Source organism: Hyperolius riggenbachi, chromosome 1 (genome assembly GCF_040937935.1).
Source record: "Hyperolius riggenbachi isolate aHypRig1 chromosome 1, aHypRig1.pri, whole genome shotgun sequence".
NCBI lineage: Eukaryota > Metazoa > Chordata > Amphibia > Anura > Hyperoliidae > Hyperolius > Hyperolius riggenbachi.
Window position 1 is genome coordinate 645,454,694 of NC_090646.1, and position 25,026 is coordinate 645,479,719.

Here is a 25,026-nt window from a genome sequence, read left to right on the forward strand (position 1 = left end):
GAGTTGATTGCTTTAGCACAAAGGTTGGTGCCCACTGTAGTGGAACCCTGGCAGGGTCGCCATCAGGGCAGTTGTCAGGGGCATAGCAATAGGGGGTGCAGAGGTAGCGACTGCATCGGGGCCCTTGGGCCAGAGGGGCCCCGAGGCGCCCTCCCTCAACTACAGTTTTAGCTCTCTATTGGTCCTATGCTCATAATAATCACTTCTATAGATACTTTGAATAGTGGTATTAACAAACTGTTTCCCATTCCCTACTTGCACATCTGACACTGTAGTAACCGTTGGCAGATTTTAGTGCGCTGTATCAATTGTTATGTAGAGGGCTTGGGGGGGGCCCATTGTAAAACTTGATCCAGGGCCCACAGCTCCTTAGCTACGCCACTGGCAGTTGTTACTAGTGTGTGGGACCCAGTGAGCCTGGGGCCCGGCCAAGCTGACTCCCGAGTCCTGCTGCAGCACTTTCTCCTGTCATGCGCCTCCCCAGCCCGGGTATAATGCAGCAAAAGTTGTGCTTCTCTCACCTCCCCACCGGACTCCAGAGATGTGCACCCTCCCCCCTCTAGTGCCCGGCATCTCTATCTGCTCACTTCGCATGCACGCAATATACTCCTGGCAGATGGGACCCCAGGCTGGAGGGGAGATGGAACTATGGAAGGGGAACTTGAAGGTTGGGATTTCATCAAAATTTTGCTGGTGGGTTCCATGATTTGTAGTTATGACCACACATGGTGGTTGCAAATGAAAGGGGGCATCTATCGCACAATGGAAAACTGCTGCACATGGACAGGAAAAGAAGGCGGCGCAAGAAGTTGGGTGCTGAGTGGGGTGGGAGTAATTAGTATACATCCCGCCCCCAGGGCCTGATTTAAGTCACAGGAGCCTATAGGCACAGGTGTCCTGGCACCCTAGACTCCGCCCTCCATGTACCTACAAACCCCCACCGAACTGCACCACTGCCTGGCCCAGCTTGTTACTTCTCCCTTACTTTCCTTGCCCATCATGGTAGCTACAGGTGTCCCCAAATATTAGGTCGTCAGAAGTACCCTCAATATTAAGTAGCTTAAGGTGCCCCCAAGTATTACAGTAGGTAGCGAGAGGAACCTCAGTATTAAGTAGCTAGAGGTGCCCCTGGCTAAAGAGAGCCAAGAGCCGAGTAGTAACCTCTCACTTACACTTTGCTCAGGACTCTGCATAGGGAAGGCGAGAGGGAGGCACCATGGGGAGAAATGAGCCGCCTTTCCATCATCAGGCGCCTGTAGGCACAAGCCTACAGTGCCTTATGGTAAATGCAGCCATGTCCCGCCCTGTTTACAATAGACAGAGTGTGATAATTAACAGGTAGAGTATAGGTGGCCGTACATCTCTCGGCTTGGCGGTCTGATCGACCATCCGATTCCATAATTATTATCAAATCAGATGAAAATTGGTGCCGCCAAGAGCATGCCTGATCGGTCAAAAGTATCGATCGGACGATGCTGCAAGATGTCGGGTCGCCTTGCTGGATCGGTGGTAACGGGGAGTGATGTCGGGGGCAAGCAGTGAATGTGACGAAACCCTTGGCACGGTTTCCCCCATTATATAAATGTGCCCCCCCCCCCCCCCTCCCCGTGTGTGCACTTATACATTAAAGGGAACCTAAACTGAGATGGGTGTGGATTTTCCCTTTTAAAATAATACCAGTTGCCTGACTCTCCTGCTGATCCTGTGTCCCTAATACTTTTAGCCACAGCTCCTCAACAAGCATGCAGATCAGGTGCTCTGACTGACGTCAGACTGGATTAGCTGCATGCTAGTTTCAGGTGTGTGATTCAGCCACTACTGCAGTCACAGAGATCAGCTGGACTGACAAGCAACTGGTATTATTTAAAGGGAAACATCCATATCCCTCTCAGTTTAGGTTCCCTTTAACTACCCTTTGTTGTCCACCAGGGGGGGGAGGGGAGTTGTTAAACACAAATGGAGAAGCAGGAAGCAAAAGATGGATGTGCACTGCGCAGTGGGTGACACTGGACAGGTAATTATACACAGCGGGTTCATTTATACACAAGGGGCGAGGGGGCGGCCGATTCCCAAGAGATTTCATACTGAGAATCGGCTTGGGGTGTATGAGCAGCCGACAGATGTCTCGTATCAGATTAGAGCGAGATTTGTCTCTTGGTCGGATCTGTCCAATGTCACCAGATGTATGGCTAGCTTTAGATTTTGCGCAGAGTTCTGCTTTAAGTCTCCAGAAGTGACATCACTATGATGGGGGTTGGATTAGAGGGATTAGTGCTGTTGGAAGGTAGAAATGGAATCAGAGGCTTTCCAGGAATAGCTGTAAGTGCTGCACTCCTATAATCTGGCCCCCCAGTGCAGAGCAGGAGACACTGCTGTGCTTATTGATGGAAGCAGCAGGTACACATGGCACACGGCACATCCTGTTAACTAGACAGCAGGCCCCGGCACACAATGCTCATTTCATCTCCCACTCCAGAATTTCATTCTCAAACTGTTCTCCCCGAGCATCGAGCGAAACAGCTCGTCAGACGGGAATTCACAGAGGATCGGCCCATCCACAGAGAGATCTCCAGTGCTCTGCTCCCCAGAAGATCTCTGGTGCAATGACTGGATGACCTAGCCAGTGGCGTATCTACAGGGGTGCAGGTATGGCATGTGGCATGTGCGCCTCGTACTGGGGGGGCCGCTCCGTAGCATCCCTGATCTACATCTAGATTCTAGTTTTCATCTGGGAGGGGAGGGGGGGTTCATTCTTCTGCCTGGTTACATTATTTGGGGAGACAAGCTGCCCAACTGTTATTTAGGACATATGTAGAGGATGACCTATTGTCATACTTCATTACAGGTCATTCTTCATGTCAATTGGACACAACCAATTCAACTGAGACTACACCTTACATTTTTTGGATAGTGACCAGGAGTGTAACTAGGAACCACTGGCCACCCCTGCGAACATTTGGAAGCCCCCCTCTCCCCCCCCCCCTTTATTCTACCACAATCTTCTCCCTGGCTTGGATTACTTCTGTCCTGCATGCTTGAGGGGGCAGGGAGGGGGGCCGACCACTGATCCAAGCAGGACATTCAGGAGGTAGAAAAGAAGGATGCCTCCAGGTCCTAGTGCCCGCCGCCGCACGCTACAGCAACAGCTTGCTCAGAAATAAATTTTTTGTCTAATCTGTCTGTCCGCTTGTTACTGCATACGGGCGGGCGGTGGGCCCTAGCGCCGCGGGCCCCTTATGAGGCTTCTCCCCTTCCGGGCCCCACTGCATATGCATCCTTTGCAGGTGCGGTAGTTACGCCACTGATAGTGACCCCTCCACCTCCTCTACCCCAGGGAGGGATTTCAGTCTTAGCCATAGGCGCCGGTTTCCATAGATACGCCTCTGGACCCAGCAGGCAGCGTGCATGGATTATGAATAGATTTCATGCTGCCTGTACTACATGGCACCAGGTGTGTGTGTGTTCGTGTGTGTGTTCGTTCGTGTGTGTGTGTTCGTTCGTGTGTGTGTGTTCGTTCGTGTGTGTGTGTTCGTTCGTGTGTGTGTGTTCGTTCGTGTGTGTGTGTGTTCGTGTGTGTGTGTTCGTTCGTGTGTGTGTGTGTTCGTGTGTGTGTGTGTGTGTGTGTGTTCGTGTGTTCGTGTGTGTGTGTGTGTTAGTGTGTGTTCGTGTGTGTGTGTGTGTGTGTTCGTGTGTGTGTGTGTGTGTGTTCGTGTGTGTGTGTGTGTGTGTTCGTGTGTGTGTGTGTGTGTGTTCGTGTGTGTGTGTGTGTGTGTTCGTGTGTGTGTGTGTGTGTGTTCGTGTGTGTGTGTGTGTGTGTTCGTGTGTGTGTGTGTGTGTGTTCGTGTGTGTGTGTGTGTGTGTTCGTGTGTGTGTGTGTGTGTGTGTTCGTGTGTGTGTGTGTGTGTGTGTTCGTGTGTGTGTGTGTGTGTGTGTTCGTGTGTGTGTGTGTGTGTTCGTGTGTGTGTGTGTGTGTGTGTTCGTGTGTGTGTGTGTGTGTGTTCGTGTGTGTGTGTGTGTGTGTTCGTGTGTGTGTGTGTGTGTGTGTTCGTGTGTGTGTGTGTGTGTGTGTTCGTGTGTGTGTGTGTGTGTGTGTTCGTGTGTGTGTGTGTGTGTGTGTTCGTGTGTTCGTGTGTGTGTGTGTGTTCGTGTGTGTGTGTGTGTGTGTGTTCGTGTGTGTGTGTGTGTGTTCGTGTGTGTGTGTGTGTGTTCGTGTGTGTGTGTGTGTGTGTGTTCGTGTGTGTGTGTGTGTGTGTGTGTGTTCGTGTGTGTTCGTGTGTGTTCGTGTGTGTTCGTGTGTGTTCGTGTGTGTTCGTGTGTGTTCGTGTGTGTTCGTGTGTGTTCGTGTGTGTGTGTGTGTGTGTGTGTGTTCGTGTGTGTGTGTGTGTGTTCGTGTGTGTTCGTGTGTGTTCGTGTGTGTTCGTGTGTGTTCGTGTGTGTTCGTGTGTGTTCGTGTGTGTTCGTGTGTGTTCGTGTGTGTTCGTGTGTGTTCGTGTGTGTTCGTGTGTGTGTTCGTGTGTGTGTTCGTGTGTGTGTTCGTGTGTGTGTTCGTGTGTGTGTTCGTGTGTGTGTTCGTGTGTGTGTTCGTGTGTGTTCGTGTGTGTTCGTGTGTGTTCGTGTGTGTTCGTGTGTGTTCGTGTGTGTTCGTGTGTGTTCGTGTGTGTTCGTGTGTGTTCGTGTGTGTTCGTGTGTGTTCGTGTGTGTTCGTGTGTGTTCGTGTGTGTTCGTGTGTGTTCGTGTGTGTTCGTGTGTGTTCGTGTGTGTTCGTGTGTGTTCGTGTGTGTTCGTGTGTGTTCGTGTGTGTTCGTGTGTGTTCGTGTGTGTTCGTGTGTGTGTGTGTGTGTGTTCGTGTGTGTGTGTTCGTGTGTGTGTGTGTTCGTGTGTGTTCGTGTGTGTGTGTGTGTGTGTGTGTGTGTGTTCGTGTGTGTGTGTGTGTGTGTGTGTGTTCATGTGTGTGTTCATGTGTGTGTTCATGTGTGTGTGTGTGTGTGTGTGTGTTCGTGTGTGTGTGTGTGTTCGTGTGTGTGTTCATGTGTGTGTTCGTGTGTGTGTGTGTGTGTGGTCACATGCGCCACATGGTACAGCACTCGCGGTAACGTAGTTGTCAGAGGATGCCGGGAGAAGCGCCAGTTGGACAAGTGAGAATCTACAGAGCACAAGCATGGGGAGGAGCTGGGAGACATTTTACACTTGCAGGGGGCGGCGCTAGGCCAATTCCTGATGGAGTTCATAAATGGAAACTATCAGGAATCGGCAGGCAACCGATCTCTCTAATCAGGTTTGAGCAGAGAAAGATCAGTCTCATAGTCGGTCTGCCCATAGACACCTTAAAGCGGACCTGAACTCAGAACTTACTCTCTGCTCTAAGAGATAAGCAACAGCATAATAACCTTTAATGAAAAATATTTCTGTTACAGCTGATACCAATCCTGCAATAAATCTGCAGTGTGTCTACTTCCTGCTTTCATGGAAGCAGACTTCTGATTAACATCCTGTGTTTACAGATTAGCTGCTCTGTCGAGATTCCTGAGCTGACACAGCTGAGAGATCAAATTACAGTTGTGATTAGTCACAGATGAGTGGGAACTAGACAGGCCAAACTCTCTAAATACTGGTACATACAGGGTGCATTTCTCTCAGTCTTCCTTCTGTCCTGTGCAAGAGGTCAGGTGCACGTTAAAGTAGTGTGTAATGGCTGCGCTGCTCTGCTTATATTTGTTGGGTACAAAGGCTACTTCAAGGACCTCTGCTGCGAAAAATGTAACATATATGTAAACATATACAATTAAGAAGTACATTTCTTCCTGAGTAAAATGAGGCATAAAATTACTTTTCTCCTATGTTGCTGTCACTTACAGTAGCAGAAATCTGACAGAACCGATAGGTTTTGGACTAACCCATCTCCTCATGTGGTGTTCACAGGGTTTTATTTTTAAAGAGAATCTGTATTGTTAAAAATCGCTCAAAAGTAAACATACCAGTGCGTTAGGGGACATCTCCTATTACCCTCTGTCACAATTTCGCCGCTCCTCGCCGCATTAAAAGTGGTTAAAAACAGTTTTTAAAAGTTTGTTTGTAAACAAACAAAATGGCCACCAAAACAGGAAGTAGGTTGATGTACAGTATTTCCACACATAGAAAATACATCCATACACAAGCAGGCTGTATACAGCATTCCTTTTGAATCTCAAGAGATCATTTGTGTGTTTCTTTCCCTCTATTCTCATGCACTGAAGTTTCAGGCTGCTCTTTTCTTTCTGCAAACAGCTTTGCCCTTGTCTGTAATTCTTCAGTATGTGAAAGCCCAGCCAGCTCAGAGGACGATTTATCCAGCTTGTAAAAGATAAGAGAGAAGAGAGAAGCTGCTCTAATCTAAATAACACACAGGCAGTGTGCAGAGAGGGGCCTGCAAGGGGGAGTTCATAGCAGAACCACAACACTGAAGAACTTGGCAGCCTTCCAGACACAGGCCGACAAGTCTGACAGGGGAAAGATACATTGATTTATTACAGAGACAGTGATAGTATAAAGTGCTGCAGTAAGCTAGAAAACATTAGAATAGCTTTTGGAACTTGTAGGATGATAAAAAACAGGATGCAATTTTTGTTACGGAGTCTCTTTAAAATACACTTAGTGAATGGCAGTTGCTCTGTCCAACTGCCAAAAAAAGTGCAGTGAGCAGGGAGGCTGGCCAGCATCTTCGTATAAATCTTTTTCAGGGAGCGTCTTTATAACAAATAAAGGCCATGCTGAGAATCCCGGTAAGGTCAGATTTCTACTACTTACTGTAAGTGACAGCAACATAAGAGAGAAGTAATTTATGGCTCATTTTTTTCAGGAAGAAACGTACTTATTTGTATGTGTTTTAAATTTTAAGATTTTTGCAAGATTTCCTCTTTAAAGAGAACCCAAGGTGGCCTTGTATTACGTAAGTGGGGCACAGAGGCTGGTTGGGCACACTAACACCAGCCTCTGTTGCCCCATCGTGTGTGTCAAAGACCCCCCTGCTCGCCGCTAAACTCCCCGCAGTGCTGGCGACATGCAGCGCGTCGCCAGCACAATGTTTACTCTATCGCTGTCTGTCAGTGCCGCTCCCACGCCTCCTCCGCATCGCCGCTACCCGCCCTCGTCCCTTCCCTCCAATCAGCGGGAGGGATGGGACGAGGGCGGGTAGCGGCGATGCGGAGGAGGCGGCGGAGCGGCGCTGACAGACAGCGCTAGAGTAAACATTGTGCTGGCGACACGCTGCGTGTCGCCAGCTCTGCGGGGGTATAGCGGCGAGCAGGGGGGTCTTTGACACACACGATGGGGCAACAGAGGCTGGTGTTAGTGTGCCCAACCAGCCTCTGTGCCCCACTTACGTAATACAAGGCCACCTCGGGTTCTCTTTAATGACATGAGGGATTATGAGGTATTGGGGGGGGGGGCAAGGGTCAGATGTATGCACACATAAGGGCTCTTTCACATTAGGGCAGATTTTCTGCGTTTCAGCGCAACGGGTAAAGTTTGCGTTACCCAAGGTGAAATGAAAGTCCATAGACTTTCATTTTAGCTTTCACATATAACGCAGCCTTTTTGTGCGTTGCGTTACACTGCACCCAGCGCAGTTTTTCGGCCGACGCTAGCTTTATGCGTTACAATGTTCGTCAATGTAACACTATGCGCGTTTTCAATCCGTTAACGCAGGCAATCAGTCCCAGAACGCAACAGAGGAACAATGTAGAAAGTTAAAAACTGAAAGAAAAAAAAATTACCTGCGTTTTCCTATGTGCTGTAACGCATTGAAAACGCATGAAAACGCATACAACAAAACGTATGCTTTGAGCGTTCTGCAACGCAAGCTCTGATGTGAAAGAGCTCTAAGCTCATAAATGATAAATACACACACGCACGGACACAGACACACACACTACTGACCTGCAAACAGCATCCGTCCGGTCAGCATCTCCGCCAGTATGCAGCCGGCGGCCCACATGTCGATGGCTTTGGTATAGTTGTTAGGAGAGAGGAGAAGACGCGGCGATCGATACCACTTAGTCACCAGTCCTTCCGAGAGATAACCCTGGAATTGTACAGACAGCAGTTTGTGAATCACCGGCCATTTCCAGCAATGCTTATCTAGATCGCAGCATCATCTACTGGACAGCACAACTCTACTGAAGCGCCATTAACCCTAATCTAATCACGCTAACAGGATGGCACGGGGGCGTTTCCATGTGAGATCAGAGCTTTCATAGAGCGGGACCATTAGCAGCTGCTATTTACAACTATAAGAGTCTAATAATTAGATATAGCAGTCTAAAAACAAAACATCTCTCATCAGTATCATCATTACTACAACCACCACCACTATCCCCACCGACCATCAGACGCCAGCTGAAGGCCCTGCCTGTTGGGGAAAATGTTGACCAGGGCCGAATTTACCATAAGGCACTATAGGCATATGCCTACAGGCGCCTGATGATGGAAAGGCGGCTTACTCCGCTCCCCGAGCGCCTCCCTCCTACCTTACCTATGCAGTTTCCTGATAAGAGTGTAAATGAGAGATTACTCACCCTGCTCTCTGCATTCCACTGACCTGATCCCCTTAAGTCTGGGGCACCTCTAGCTACTTAATACTGAGGGTACTTCTGGCTACCTAATACTAAAGGGTACCTGTAGCTATCTTTGACGGGCTAAGGAAGTAAGGGAGAAGTGACAGCTGGGACAGCCAGCACACTTGCAGTGCGGTTTGGTGGGGTTTGTAGGTTCATGGAGCGTGAAGTCTAGGGTGCCAGGACATCTGTGCATATCGGCTCCTGTGATGTAAATCCAAACCTTCTGCTGACATCCACATATGTAGGGACCATTACTACTACCCCCATCATCACTACCATAACTCCAGCCCCCCACCATCATTAATGTTACTGCTACCCAAATCAGCACTACTGTGGGCAGCAAGGTAACGAAGTAGTTAGCACTCTTACCGTGCAGCATAAGTTGGAATGTCCCCCTTTACAATCGATTGTATAAAAAAAAAGTGTGACAACCATGAACCCCCCCCCCCCCCCCTCCATGCAGCAGCATGACTTCTTCGCACCCCTAACAAGAGTGGCTCAACATCACCTGCTCCGGGGGTGGGGCCTGTGTAGGAGAGAGGGAGGGTAAGAATTTGGAGGCGGTCTGACTGCTGGGGCTGATCTCCCTCAGTAGCTACACCTCTGTCTGAAAAGGAGACCATTATACTGTGTTTATGTAGGATTGAGGGGCTCCTCTGTACTAACTTTTTACCTAGGTCCAGATTTCTGCATAAGTCATATAGACCCAGGCCAAGGCAGTGGTTGGACATGGAACAGGGGCTTATTTAAGAGAATGCTGCAGGTCAGTAGCGAGGCTCCAAATGATGAGGAACCCATAAGATTGGAGAGGCTACCCTAGACTCCTACATATTTACATAGTTTGGTTGAAAAAAAAAAAAAAAAAAGACCATCAAGGTCAACCAGGAAAACAAACACAACAAAAAAATAACACCAACCTAGACCTGCACCATATCCCAGTTGTTCCAGGGAAAGGCGAAAAACCTTACAAGGCCAGGGCAAATTAGCTTTTAAAGGGAAACATTCCTTCCTGACTCCAGATAGCAGTCAGATAAATCCCTGGATCAATACTGCCATAACTGACCTAGTAATTATAGCCGTGGATACCCTTCAATGCAAGGAAAGCATCCAAGTCCTCTTTTAAAGTGTACCTGAGATGGGAATAAAAAAATATACATACTTGGGGCTTCCTCCAGGTTTATCGTTCTCTCCTGGTCCTCCTCCACCGCCTGGTTCGTCTGCAACTGGCCCTGGAATATCCTCCAGTCGACGCAGGTGCAGTTGCCTGGAGCATTCTGCACAGTAGTACTGTGCAGGCGCAGAACGCGGCAGGAGCACGCGAGGTCAGGCATGCACAGTTGGCCCCGGACCGGAGGACTTTCAGGGGCCAACTGAGAAAGAACCAGGAGGCGCAGGAGGATGACGAGGGAGTGATCAGCCTGTAAGGTAGGGCTGCACGATTTTAGGGAAAAATTGAAATTGCGATTTTTCACTCAGAAATTGTGATTTCGATTTTTTTCACAATTTTTTTTTCAAAGGAAGCTTTAGCACTAAATTGCACATATATGCAGGTGGGGCCTTCTGTGAGGACGCTGGGCTGGGGGCAGTTAATGTGCGACGTATTGCGGAGTGCTTGAGCCGGGCAGCGGTTTCGGTTTTAAACCGCAAAACCGTGCAGCCCTAACACACGCTCTGACACACACACAGACACACGCTCTGACACACACACAGACACACGCTCTGACACACACACAGAGACACGCTCCGGAAGGGGCTGGAGGAAGCCCCAGGTATGTGTATTTTTTCTTTCCTGTCGCCTCACCTCTGGTTTACTTTAACTGCAGATATACACTCTGCTAAAGAATGATTAGGAACACCTGATCAATTTCTCATTAATGCAATTATCTAATCAACCAATCACATGGCAGTTGCTTCAATGCATTTAGGGGTGTGGTCCTGGTCAAGACAATATCCTGAACTCCAAACTGAATGTCAGAATGGGAAAGAAAGGGGATTTAAGCAATTTTGAGTGTGTCATGGTTGTTGGTACCAGACGGGCCGGTCTGAGTATTTCACAATCTGCTCAGTTACTGGGATTTTCATGCACAACCATTTCTATGGTTTACAAAGAATGGTGTGAAAAGGGAAAAACATCCAGTATGCAGCAGTCCTGTTGGCGAAAATGCCTTGTTGATGCTAGAGGTCAGAGTGGGCCGACTGATTCAAGCTGATAGAAGAGCAACGTTGACAGAAATAACCACTGGTTACAACCGAGGTATGCTGCAAAGCATTTGTGAAGCCACAACACACACAACCTTGAGGTGGATGGGCTACAACAGCAGAAGACCCCACCAGGTACCACTCATCTCCACTACAAATAGGAAAAAAGGAGGCTACAATTTGCACAAGCTCACCAAAATTGGACATTTGAAGACTGGAAAAATGTTGCCTGGTCTGATAAGTCTCAATAGACTCAGAATATGGCGTAAACAGAATGAGAACATGTATCCATCATGCCATGTTACCACTGTGCAGGCTGGTGGTGGTGTAATGGTGTGGGGGATGTTTTCTTGGCACACTTTAGGCCCCTTAGTGCCAGTTGGGTATTGTTTAAATGCCACGGGCTACCTGAGCATTGTTTCTGACCATGTCCATCCCTTCATGACCACCATGTACCCATCCTCTGATGGCTACTTCCAGCAGGATAATGCACCATGTCACAAAGCTTGAATCATTTCAAATTGGTTTCTTGAACATGACAATGAGTTTACTGTACTAAAATGCCCCCCTCAGTCACCTGATCTCAACCCAATAGAGCATCTTTGGGGTGTGATGGAACGGGAGCTTCGTGCCCTGGATGTGCATCCCACAAATCTCCATCAACTGCAAGATGCTATCCTATCAATATGGGCCTACATTTCTAAAGAATGCTTTCAGCACCTTGTTGAATCAATGCCACGTAGAATTAAGGCAGTTCTGAAGGCGAAAGGGGGTCAAACACCGTATTAGTATGATGTTCCTAATAATCCGTTAGGTGAGTGTATAGTTTGCCATAACTACTTCCTAAGGTAAGATGTTCCAGATTTTAACCACTCTCACTGTGAAGGAGCCCTTTCTAAATGGATGGATCATACGCTCCAGATTACACGGCTCTTCTAGAAATCCATGGCTGAGATGGGCATTGAATGACTGCAGCACTGGCCAACGAGCCCATAATCTAGAGAGTTAACGTTGCTGTCGGAATGACAGCATGCCTAATAGATTAGATATTTCAATTGTCCTAATCTGCATCTCTCGGTCACTGCGTGTGAGAGGAGCGCGTTGTCTGGGAAGCGTTCCAATAGATTGACTCACTTCTCTCCGGTTATCATTAGCGGTGCTGAATCAGTGCGATCAGCAGAGCCGCGCAGTGTTATCAAATTAGTCTCATGTTTGCCGCGGCCTCTGCAGATGTAATTTGCTGGCGGAAAATGAATGAAAACAAACCCTTTTTTAGAGCGTGAGGAAGGCGGAGGTATTTTTAGATGGTGCAATCTGATAAATGGCGTCATCTGGCAGGCCTGCTTGCGGAGAATCACTTGAAGGAGAAAGGTCATTGGCTTCTAATTTGGATATAGGTTTGCCAAGATGTTGCTAGAGTGAGGCAGCGGAAAGAACTCCGCTTCTGAGATCAGAGGTAAAAGAATGTTGTGTGACCCTTAAGGCTCGTTCACACTGGGCAACTTTTCAGCACTTTACTGATCGATGGCGATCAGCAAATCGCTGCAACTAATGTATCCCTGTGGATACATATCGCACTGAATTGAGAAATTTTGCCCGCAAATTACGATCGTGGAGCCAAGCGTGATCGTGGGCAAGCAGCGCTCCAAGCGCAGAGTGTGGACTGGCCCTTAATCCTGCACCTCTTTGGCGTATAAGGTGGTCCCAGGTGGTGAAAGCGCCTGGAACTCCACCTGTTTTGCAAAGCTCTGTGTTTTAGCTTACTAAAACACCACCCAAGCCTATGACCACTCTTTAAAACCTCACAACACAAAGTGCGTTTACCCCAGGGGGTGCTTTGAATAATAAGAGTGGACCTCCATTGGCAATGGGTGTAGTGTGTAAACATTGCATGGCCCACCCATGGCGCTGTCGGAGCCAAAGGGAATGTGCCCAGAACTTTATGACCACTGTGATCGGTTAAAGCTAAACGTCATCATATACCCGGAGGGTACCGGTATATTGCAGTCATCCGCGTGACTGCTTGTGAATGGGTGATAACAGTGATTGGCTGGCTAGTGCGCCTGCATCATATCGCGCGCAAATTAAAAGAAGCACACATAACTTAAGAGCACACACTATGTAATGGTAGCATGCGCAGCGTGCGCACGCTGATTTTATCTCGCGCTGCTTGTAGTAGCACAGCTTAGAGAATGAAGCTCTTAGTGCTTAGTAAAAGCAGTGGTTCAACTGGTTCTTCTGAAATCTGATAAAAATTAAGTGGTGCAAGAGGGTCAATCAACTGCTACTCTGTGGCCTACTAAAAAAGACCAGACTGGCACCTCCCCAATCCCTACTGGACTGCCATTCATCTCATCCACCTCTCCTCCCACTCCTCTGCCAACTTCTCCATTGGATGCCAATGATCCAGTTCAATCTCCCAAACTTCTCGTACCAAGTTCTCCATGAGTTTCCATCTCCATTCATTCTCACACATCTTCAGATGCCACCCCACAACCTTTGCTTCTCACATGGAACCTGCCATCTTCGTGGTCACCTCCTTTAAATCTCACATATAGGAATTCTCATTAGTGTCACCCCTAATTTAGAACTCTCTCCCGATATGCTACAAGCTTTGGAACTTTTAAATGCACCCTTGAAACTAACCTCTTCAGAAAAGAGTTATAGGTCATAGTCCTTCAGAACTCACCGTTTCTTCCTCTAGCTCATTGTCATCTCACTCGGGCCCTTATTCAATCCACTAGTTCTACAGTATAAATACATCAGAGGGCAATATAAAAGCTTGGCAGATGAGCTTTTTGTCCCTAGGCTTGTGCAAAGGACTAGGGGGACAAGAGCTGCGCAAGGAGGAGAAACATTTTAGCCATTTATTTAGAAAAAGGGTTCTTTATGGTAAGAGTGATTAAAATGTGACATGTATTACCCCAGGAAATAGTTATGGCAAATCTATACCTGTGTTTAAGGGGGGCTTGGATGCTTTCCTTACGTTGAAAGACATCTATGGTTATAATTACTAGGTCATTCCTGACAGTGTTGATCCAGAGATTTTATCTGATTGCCATTTGGATTCAGGAATATTTTTTTCCCCTTTTGGGTCTAATTGGACCATGCCTTGTAAGGGTTTTTCGCCTTTCTCTGGATCAACAGCAGGGGCTGACCTTGTATGACGCTGCCTGAACCACGTATTCTTAGGCCTCTTTCACATTGGGACGTTGCGTTTGATGCAACGTTACAGTCGCACAACGTGCCCCTAACGCAGCGCATGTAGGTTATGAAATTGGACGTTATTTTGCACTGCGTTATGTGTCTCAGTGCGCAGTTTTAGTCGCATACCGATGGAACGAAAACGCTGCATGCGTTAACTTTTTTTAACAAAACAAAACCTTACTGAGCATGTGCAACACACAACGCAGCAAGTGTATTGCTTAACGCACAGCATGCAGCACTTTCTAAATATTGCTACATGTTACACACAACGCAACGTGTGCACTGTGAATGTCGCACAGACTTAGTATTGCTGTGCGTTAGTCTGCGTTACAAAATTTTCTAACATGCAACTTTAACGTCGCACTGTGGAAGGGGCCTTAGGTGGTGTCTTAAGGTGCAGCATCTTGCCCCCCCCTTCCTCCCCTGCGGCCATTGCTTATTCACCTGCTCTGGCGACCCTTTCCTCCACAGAGTCCGGATCCCCTCGGCTCTCGCTGGACTGCCTGGCACTGATGTCAGATCAGCAGTGACCCGCTGTGAAGAGACCGGAGGCTGGTGTTTGTAGTAACAGTGTGTATAGAGGAAGTAAACAGTGATGTCATTAGTAGGGGCACCGGTCTCCAGTCTCTAAACTACAGGTGACGGCCGATTTGAGATCTGAAGGATGCTATGCCAGGCAGTGCAGCAAGGCCTGAGGGGATCCGGACTCTGTGTAGGAAGAGGCCGCCATAACAGGTGAACAAGTGGTGGCCAGTAGAGGGGGGTGGGGCATAGGCTGGCTTCCTATACTGGGGGCATCTATACTTGGCTACCAATACTGGGTGCACCTATGTCTGACTACCAATACTTGGGGCACCTATGCCTGGCTACCTCTACTAGGGGCATCTATACCTGGCTACCTATACAGGGGCACCTATACCTGGTTACCTATACTGGGGGCACCTATACCTGGCTACCTATACTGGGGGCACCTATACCTGGCTACCTATACTGGGGGCACCTATACCTGGCTACCTATACTGGGGGCACCTATGCCTGGCTACCTATACTGGGGGCACCTATGCCTGGCTACCTATACTGGGGGCACCGATGCCTGGCTACCTATACTGGGGGCACCTATGCCTGGCTACCTATACTGGGGGCACCTATGCCTGGCTACCTATACTGGGGGCACCTATGCCTGGCTACCTATACTGGGGGCACCTATGCCTGGCTACCTATACTGGGGGCACCTATGCCTGGCTACCTATACTGGGGGCACCTATGCCTGGCTACCTATACTGGGGGCACCTATGCCTGGCTACCTATACTGGGGCACCTATGCCTGGCTACCTATACTGGGGGGCACCTATACCTGGCTACCTATACTGGGGCCACCTATACCTGGCTACCTTCCTACGCTGACTTTTTTGGTCGCACAGCGGCTAGAACGTGCATTGTAAATTGTCAGGTGCTGTGCAATCATTTCAAATCGGGAAGGGGAGGGACATCCTCACATGTTTGCCTCAGGGAGCAAAAAGTCCAGAACCAACCCTGGTCAACAGGGATATGTGAGAGTGCAGGCCAGCATTGTACCTTATTTATTGGCTGAACTTGATAGATGTATGTCCTTTTTCAACCCAAATACCTATGTTACTATGTACTGTAACTATCGTAGCTGATCGGCAACTCCGTTATAGTGTTATACTGCCTGAGAAAAGAACATCAGCTATTGAAAGAGCCATGAATTTAGCTGTGCCAGTGGAAAAGTCCTGGGAAAAGATCTGTGCCTCGAGCATAAAACCTCCTTTTTATCTGAAACACGTATATCGATTCGCCGCCTACGTTCCCACACAACTCCCACAATTAGGCTGAAAACCAGTTGCTGCAAAACATCCCATCATAACCCGGAGAATGTCGTCAACGGCAACCTGACTGAATCAGCAGCTGTGGGAACCGAGAATCCCCCTTTCAGCCGGGGACTGTGTTTGAGGGGGCCCCACGGTGGCCAACAGTGAGCTAATCAATTAAGTGCAAACAGTAATAAAGGGCTGAATGTGGAGCACAGAGTGTACAGAGTGACCAGCAGAGACAGAGAACCCTGATGGAGAATGAATGCTGATTGGCTGGTGTTTGTTCCGCAGTCATTGTCCGGCCAAGCTGGCACTTGGGCCGCTCTCGCCGCAGCCAAGGAAACGGGGGCCAAGAGATGGTTTGCTGCATTGAAAGTCAGAGAGGGAGAGAGTGAGGCCAAGCTGACAACCTGCATTACCACACAGACATTATTAGGTTTGCTTTTATTCGCCGTGGCTGATTGAACACGTCGCCCAGTTTATTTCCGGAGCTAACAAGCGTACCGGTCGTCACAGAGGTTTTCCTTGGCCCTCTGCAGCAATCAGCAGTGGCGCTTGTTTGGAACCACGATGCTCCTAGGCAGGGGAATGCGAATGAGGACGCGCACGGCCAGGTCCACGCAGACGGAATGGCCATCGACTGGCTGAGTCATCAGAAATGAGAGGATCGTTCCGTGACGGCGCAGGCACAGGGCGGCTGCAGGGGGCTGGCAGAAGCCCCAGGTAAGCAAAACTCTTTTTAACCCTTTCGGAAACTGCTGCCTAACCCCCCTTAACCATTTCAGCCCGTGGGGATTTTTCACCTTATGCAACAGAGCAATTTTCACTTCCCATTCATTCGCCAATAACTTTATCACTAATAATCACAATAAATTGATCTATATCTTGTTTTTTTCAGCCACCAATTAGGCTTTCTTTGGGTGGTACATTTTGCGAAGAATTTTTTTTTCTAAATGCATTTTCACAGGAATATTAAGAAATTCATTATTTCTTTTTCGGCCATTATAGCTTTAAAATAATACATGCTCATGCTACCATAATTAAAACCTATGTATTTTATTTGCCCTTTTGTCTCGGTTATGACACCACGTACCATCACAATGTATGGCACCAATATTTTATTTGGCAATAAAGATGCATTCTTTCAGTTTTGCGTCCATCACTATTTACAAGCTTATTTAAAAAATGTTCGTAATATACCCTCTTCACATGCATATTTAAAAAGTTCAGACCCTTATATAACTGAGAAAAGAGGTGTGTGGATCGCTGCAACCACCAGTGCGGCCAACGGGAGCCTGGGACCCGGAGCATCAGCCAGCAGTAACAAAAGAAAGGGATGTCCCGCTACACCGTTGTAGGGGAAAAAGATCTCTCCGACTTTATTTAACACATCAGCAAAAACACAGACAACAGCTCACGCGTATCGGAGCTCTGCATGGCTCCTTAATCATAGCATGATTAAGGAGCCATGCAGAGCTTCGATACGCGTGAGCTGTTGTCTGTGTTTTTGCTGATGTGTTAAATAAAGTCGGAGAGATTTTTTTTACCCTACAACGGTGTAGCGGGACATCCCTTAGATAACTATTTATGTTTTTTTTATTGTAATTTTTTTTTTTCCATGAACATTTTTTATTTGGGTAATTTTTGGCGTGGGAAATAAAGTTAATTTTAAATGTAATAATGTGTGTTTTATGTATTGAAAAATGTATGTAGATGTAGTTTTACTATTTGGCCACATTAAGATTTCCTTTTTTTTTTGTCCTTCTCGCTTCCAGGAAGCAAGAAGAGGACGAGAAGAGGAGAAAAACTTTTTTTTCCCCGAAAGACTGCGGCCTCTGATAAGAGGACATCAGTTTTTCTGCTGGGGACTTGGATCAATGAACGGGAACCATGTTCCCGTTCATTGATCTCTGGGCTACCGGGGGGCGGCACGGGGGCGCGCGCCGAAACCAGCAGCAGCAGCACAGCAGCCTAAATGGTTAAGGACCAGGCATTTTTGCAAGGGGAGCATGTTTGGGGGAGTCAGACAGTTCCCGTTCATTGATCTCTGGGCTACCGGGGGGCGGCACGGGGGCGCGCGCCGAAACCAGCAGCAGCAGCACAGCAGCCTAAATGGTTAAGGACCAGGCATTTTTGCAAGGGGAGCATGTTTGGGGGAGTCAGACAGTTCCCGTTCATTGATCTCTGGGCTACCGGGGGGCGGCACGGGGGCGCGCGCCGAAACCAGCAGCAGCAGCACAGCAGCCTAAATGGTTAAGGACCAGGCATTTTTGCAAGGGGAGCATGTTTGGGGGAGTCAGACAGTTCCCGTTCATTGATCTCTGGGCTACCGGGGGGCGGCACGGGGGCGCGCGCCGAAACCAGCAGCAGCAGCACAGCAGCCTAAATGGTTAAGGACCAGGCATTTTTGCAAGGGGAGCATGTTTGGGGGAGTCAGACAGCCGGATCCACACTGTGGCTAGCTGTGCATGGTGTCCCTTTGGTAGCCAGGTGTCCCTGCTATAGCCAGCAGCCTTTACTCACCTCCCGGGCTCCAGAGATGAGCAGCTGTGGACCCCTCCACTCTGGTCGGCATCCCCGCTCGTACTGCCGATCAGTTCCGGGTCGCGGCTTGATGACGTCATTAAGCCGAGACCCGGCACTTACGTCAGAGCGAGCGGGGATGCCGGCCAGAGCGGAGCGCCGATTGCCAGGGAAACGTCAGGAAGGTGAGTGGATCCTCTTCTTTCCCCCTACCGCCGCAGCTCTTATGGTGAGCACTACGATCCGCCGGCGATCATAGTGATCACGTGACCAGGAGCCAATCGCGATGGCTCCTGATCACGGAGAGGAGATGTCGGCTATCATACGACAGCTTAATCTTCCCTCTCGGGTGTGCACGATTGTGTCGGGAGTGGAAACGGCGGGCGACGTAAATCCTATGCCTCATCAGGCAGAGGCAGCCACAAGTGCGGCGTAGGACTTAACTACGGCGGTCCCCAAAGGGTTTAAGTAATTTCAGGTTTCCTATAAAAACAGTTAAAAGTGCAGCTGGGATGCAACGGGAAGGTGTGAAGTGGATCCATAGGATAAGGAAACTCCAACACCACAAGGTTAATACAAAGACGTGTCAATTAGTAATCAAGGGTAAATGGCTAGTGGAATTTCATAAATGATAAGCACACATTTCGCAAATCATATGTTTACAATAATGAATCCATGATTAGATAAAAAGGTGATATACAATATATATGCTACTGAACCAAAAATATGCCCCTTAATCCCTGAGAATGAATAACTAGATGATAACTAAACCAAGAAAGTGCTAAGTGATATGGACAAAAGCCCTCAGTACAGGAATGTGGAAAGTGCAAATAGAAATACTAACAACAACAACTTACTCAAATAGTGAAGTCCTGCAGTGCAGTGTGTGCTGCGAGGAAATGCAGCTACTATGACCAATGCTGCTGCTATCACCTAACTAGTGACGCGGAATCTTCCGCTTCTTCAGAGGCAGCCTAGGCCTGCAGCAGGCCCAGGAAGACACTGCAGGATACCCCCTTTCTAGGCCTCCACCGATTTCTCAATCCAAAAATCCCACTCCAGCCGTAAGGGAAACCAGAGCTGATGTAAAGTAAATGTTTTATACATACCTGGGGCTTCCTCCAGCACCATGTGCACGGATCACTCTCACGCCGCCGTCCTCAGTCTTCTCCCTCTTCGGTACCGGGTCACGTGAGTTCTGCTTGTCGCGGCCAGTCTGACGCAAGAGAAGTGCGCTATTTACGTATCTCTCCAGCAGCCGCCGGAGAGATACGTAGAGGGTGCACTTCTGCGTAGGCTGAAACCGCACCACACTGCCAAAAACAGGCCTTTGGGGAATACCGCATTAGTATGCGGTAATACTCATCTGGCCAAGAAGGAAGTGATGCTTACATCCTGTTGACCAATCAATGACGTGCACGGAAGTGTATTGCTAAAATACACTTCCATACATGTGCGAGGCAAAAAACTCCAATGGTTTCTTTTTAAATACACGAGCGTTACCATAGACTTACATAACTTCCAGTCTGACGCAGGTCGCTGCAGGAGCCGCGTGATAATGTAGGTATGTCCGTGCATTATTTGGGCACTTCCAGCGCAGCGTACCGCAATGTGGGGAGTGTGAACTGCCCCATTGGCTTTCATTAGGCTGCGGTGGGGTGCGGTAAATTTACCACAACACCCCCCTCCCCCCCCAGTGTGAAAGGGCCCTAAAGGTCATTATTCTGTTGCTTAGTTTTTGAACAGAGGGGAAGTTCTGAGTTCAGGTCCGCTTTAAGGTTCCCAAACGGCACAAGTAGAAGAGTCAGAGTGTCTCAAATGTGGGCGGGGCTTGGAGATGTCGGGCCGGAGGAGTAGCCGGGACCGCTACATGCCGCATCTCCTAACGGCGCACTGGGTGGCAGACATCGAGCCCTTGCCGGTTGCAGATACCTGCTGGCTGCGGGACGCCGTGGCGAACTGCCTGGATCTAGGCGAAACAAAGGTAACCCTTCCCGTTGTTCCACCTGTAAAAGCTTTGAGCATTCAAAGAACTTTGGTCCAATGTGATCTTTCATTGGAGGGAGCACGCTGTCTGAGAAAGCTAGCTTTAAAGGATTGCTTCTGTTTTGACACAATGGGTATCATTCATAAAGCATTTCCGCATGCGGAAATGCTTAACACCGGTGACTTTCCCGACCACTCAGCATAAGCCCCATTCATAAAGGCTCTTTCCGCATGAAAAGGTGACAGAGCGATACATTTCCGCCTTGTGCGGAGTTTTTCTAGATTAATCTAGAAAAAGTAACAAACACATCCATTCATAAAGATTAGAGCAAGCGGTATCCGGAAGGAAAATACCGCTTGCTCGACAGTAGCGATAGGCGGGCGGAATACATCTAAATGAATGGGAGGGACCTCCCAAGCAGCATCAGACAGAGCAGCGCAGGGAGGGAATCGGGCAGCTTTTAAGTTTCCGCATGTCTTCCGCCACGCTGCCGCCAGCTTCCTCCAGAAAACCTCCGCACTTCTTCCGCAACAGGCAGACTTCTTTATGAATGGCCACCCAGAAGTCTTAATTACCGGTTGCGGAGAAGAACGGTGTTTTCCCGCACTACCGGCAGCCTGTTTATGAATGATACCCAATGCAGAGACTGTAATTGTATACATTGGGTATCATTCATAAACAGGCTGTCGGTAGTGCGGGAAAACACCGTTCTTCTCCGCAACCGGTAATTAAGACTTCTGGGTGGCCATTCATAAAGAAGTCTGCCTGTTGCGGAAGAAGTGCGGAGGTTTTCTGGAGGAAGCTGGCGGCAGCGTGGCGGAAGACATGCGGAAACTTAAAAGCTGCCCGATTCCCTCCCTGCGCTGCTCTGTCTGATGCTGCTTGGGAGGTCCCTCCCATTCATTTATATGTATGCCGCCCGCCTATCGCTACTGTCGAGCAAGCGGTATTTTCCTTCCGGATACCGCTTGCTCTAATCTTTATGAATGGATGTGTTTGTTACTTTTTCTAGATTAATCTAGAAAAACTCCGCACAAGGCGGAAATGTATCGCTCTGTCACCTTTTCATGCGGAAAGAGCCTATGGGGTTTATGCTGAGTGGTCGGGAAAGTCACCGGTGTTAAGCATTTCCGCATGCGGAAATGCTTTATGAATGATACCCATTGGAGGAGCCCTCTGTGGCAGTCCATTTGAAGTAAAGAGTCCCGCTGAGACTCTTATTTATTCAGTGCATCTGAAGTTAGGTGACACACACGCATAGGTCAAGGATCGGCCGATCCAGATCTGAATCTGGATGTGTGAAGAGTGGTGGCATGTATGAATGTGTCCAGGAGTACGCCTTGTATGGAAAGCCCACGTCTTGTTTTTAAGGGTTCGTCTTTTTAGGGGGATGGTTTTTTTCACTGGATTCTCAATAAAATATTTTTGCATACAGTTTTGTGAGTGGCGGTTGTTTAATGTGTTCTCTGTCTCTGACACACTGTCACCCTGACTCAGGTAACTGACATAAAGGTAACTGACAAAGGTTACACACATATAATGAGCAGAGATAGAAGAAGATTTTATGAGATGGGTTCAAGGTTAAGATACTTTACAGCAGCAGAAAAATGTTGCACAGCAGAGTTGTGTAGGTTGAAACGTGGCAGCATAGAGGCCTAGGCCCTGGGAGCAAGGAGCCCCGCCCTCATGTCCTTATAAGGGCGGCATTGCAGGAAGTCACGTGGCGAGCAGAGGAAGGAAGGTAATTGCTTCCCCGCTCGCTCATTATTACTTTTGCCATAATATAGCGGACATAGCTGGAGGGAGAGAATGGACGGGGGGCCCAGGTGTGGGGTGGGGGCCAATCCCCTCCCCACCGCTGTGCCCGCTGCCTCGTCCTGGCTGCTACCCCCTCAGGCTACCAGAGGACACCTATAGGGGTGACATTGAGGGGAGGAGCAGGCAGGAGGCAATCCGGATCTCCCTCCGTTTCTGTGCCTGTGTAGGAGATCCGTTTTTGCATCACCTGCCACTGCCCCTCCGTGTATCCGGGCTCCGTGAAGTCCCGACAAGTCCGGACTCTCCGTTCAGTTTTTCAAAACAGTTCCCTGGATCGCCCACGGATCAGTGTTTGGAGTGAAGACGGCTGCTATTTTTATCATTGGTATCCGTGGCTCCGGTTTTGATCCGTGGACAAAAAAATGAGCCATGGATACAAATGTGAACCGTCCCTTAGACTTCATTAAATCTAAAGAATAAAATGCTGCCTGGCAGCATTTACAAAGAGCAGGGAAAACTAAAGGTGGCCATACATGGTACAATTTTAAATTTTTTTCGAATCGATAATTTAGTTCGATTTTATGAGATGGGTTCAAGGGTAAGATACTTCACAGCAGCAGAAAAATGTTACACAGCAAAGTTGTAGGTTGAAACGTGGCAGCATAGAGGCATAGGCCCTGGGAGCAAGGAGAGCCCCCCCCTCCCCCTTATGCCCCCATTCCGACCGTTAGATCGAATATAAAGATTTTTCCAGCATGTCCGATCAGATTTTTCTCGAAAAAACGAGATAATCGTTCGAATTTCTTGATCGAAAAAAAAAATATTTTCAACTTAATTTGATTCGATCATTTGGATCAAATAAACGGGAAAATTGAACGTTTTTCTTGTATGGCCACCATAAAACTAGTGCCACACATCTGCTCTCTGGCCATGCTGTGATTCAGCGCTACAACCCAGGCCCTCATCCTTCCTGTGCCATCTCTAACGCCTAGTACACACCATACAATTTTCTGTTAGATTTTTGTGTTATGCTGGGAATACACGGCTCGATTCTGAGCCATTTAGATGGCTCGATAGATAATTTCCGACATGTCCGATTTCGCGCCCGATCGTTTTCGCCGCTCGATTCTGCATTGAGGACAATGGGAAAAGATAAGAAAAAGGAGCGGAAGATAAGAGAATCGCCTGCAGAATCGATTGGGCGCGAAATTGAGCGGCAAAATCGAGCGGTGTATGCCCAGCATTAAAATTGTATGGTGTGTACCTAGCATAACAAGAACAGGCATTTCCTAACAGTCAATAGACAAGCGGATGTAGCAGGCAACTGTCACAAGAGGGACTGCCAATCGGCTGGTAATTTAAAGAGACACTGAAGCGAGAATAAAACTCGCTTCAGAGCTTATATTCAGCAGGGGCATGTGTGCCCCTGCTAAAACGCCACTATCCCGCGGCTAAACGAGGGTCCCTGACCTCCTCCCTGCAAAATCTACGACCAACTTGGTCGTAGATTTTGCTGCTCTTGAGGCAGGGCTAACAGCTGCAGCCCTGCCTCTCAGCGCCGTCTATCAGCGGCGCATCGCCGCCTCTCCCCCGCCCCTCTCAGCAAAAGAAGACTGAGAGGGGCGGGGGAGAGGCGGAGATACGCGCTGACAGATGCGCAAGAGGCAGGGCTGCGGCGGTTAGCCCTGCCTCAATCCGGAAGAGGGGATGCGCTGCTCGGAGGTGATTTCGGGGGGTAAACAAGGGTAAGGAACCCTTGTTTAGCCGCGGGATTGACTATGAGTTCTGAAGCGAGATTTATTCTCGCATCAGACTCTCTTTAAAGGGAAGGCTGTTAAAATGAATTCCTGTTGCCATTTGCTAATGCCATTATTGGGAGACATTCAGTAAAGTCAATATTTTCCCAGAAAACCGTGAAAAACCCATTTCAGCCAATGCGACTACTCAAACGTAGGTCATGAAGAACCCAACAACTTTCTTTGGGATCTCCGGGCATTACAATGAATAACGGGAGTTGTCAAAGACAGCACACTCATTTCTGACCATTCACGGCCTTCATTGTAATGCTTTGAGGCCTGGCGGTCCAAAAGCGATGGCTGTCTCTTTACAGTCAATTAAACGACACGTGAGGCTCTTTGGGAGCACACGGTCTCCCGAAGCCTCCCATGACGCCACAGAGCAGTATTCGACCAATCGAATACTGCCAATGGGGTGACGGTACTGGAATGAGGAGACCGTGAGAGGAGCGGGAAGGATCGATAAGCAGTGCTCCCCAACCCTCTCCTCAAGGCCCACCAACAGTGCATGTTTTGTGGAAATCCACAGAGGTAGTTAATCAGCTCTGCTGAGACACTAATTACCCCACCTGTGAATGTTTGTGGTTTCCTGCAAAACCTGTACTGTTGGTGGGCCTTGAGGACGGGGCCGGGGAACTCTGCTCTATAGGACCCAGAGCCTTCACCCTCCACAAGCAAGCATCTGTTTTGTTTTGTTTTTCACTTTAGACTTGTTTTAACAGTTTTTCATTTTTATTTTTTTTAATCATGTTTAATTTGTTGCCAACTGCCTCATGCCAATTGGCGTGGTGGCTCCCCCAGGACAGCCTAACGCCAATTGCCGTAAAGTCCTGGGGACAGAGATTGTAGGGGATTGTGCGCGCCGTTGCAAAACTGGCATCTATTTACATTGCACAGCGATGCGATTGCGACAGCCAATCGCGGTGATTGGCTGGCAGGAGGAGGGAGGGAGGAAAAAAAAATACAAAAATAGCGAAATTTAATAAACAAAACTCAAACAAATAAACAAACATGCCAGCAGGGATCAGAGCCCACCAACAGAAAGCTCTGTTGGTGGGCAGAAAAGGGGGGGGGGATCAGTTGTGTGCTGACTTGTATGGCTCTGCAGTGAGCACTTAAAGCTGCAGAGC

The 25,026-nt window shown here is 48.5% G+C and overlaps 1 protein-coding gene and 1 long non-coding RNA gene across 4 annotated transcripts in view; one reads left to right on the forward strand and one right to left on the reverse strand.

Moving 5' to 3' along the window:
• The window catches only part of MAPK4 (mitogen-activated protein kinase 4), a 152,832-nt gene that overhangs the window by 12,365 nt on the left and 115,441 nt on the right, over positions 1 to 25,026 (reverse strand). For all 3 annotated transcript variants that reach the window (XM_068251357.1, XM_068251358.1, XM_068251359.1), the window contains exon 3: positions 7,915 to 8,059. In XM_068251357.1, coding sequence (XP_068107458.1) covers positions 7,915 to 8,059 — 145 coding nt within the window. The remainder of the gene's footprint in view (positions 1 to 7,914; positions 8,060 to 25,026) is intronic.
• The window catches only part of LOC137531084 (uncharacterized), a 47,205-nt gene continuing 28,845 nt past the window's right edge, over positions 6,667 to 25,026 (forward strand). The window contains exon 1 of the long non-coding RNA XR_011023651.1: positions 6,667 to 6,758. This is a non-coding gene — a long non-coding RNA (uncharacterized lncRNA). The remainder of the gene's footprint in view (positions 6,759 to 25,026) is intronic.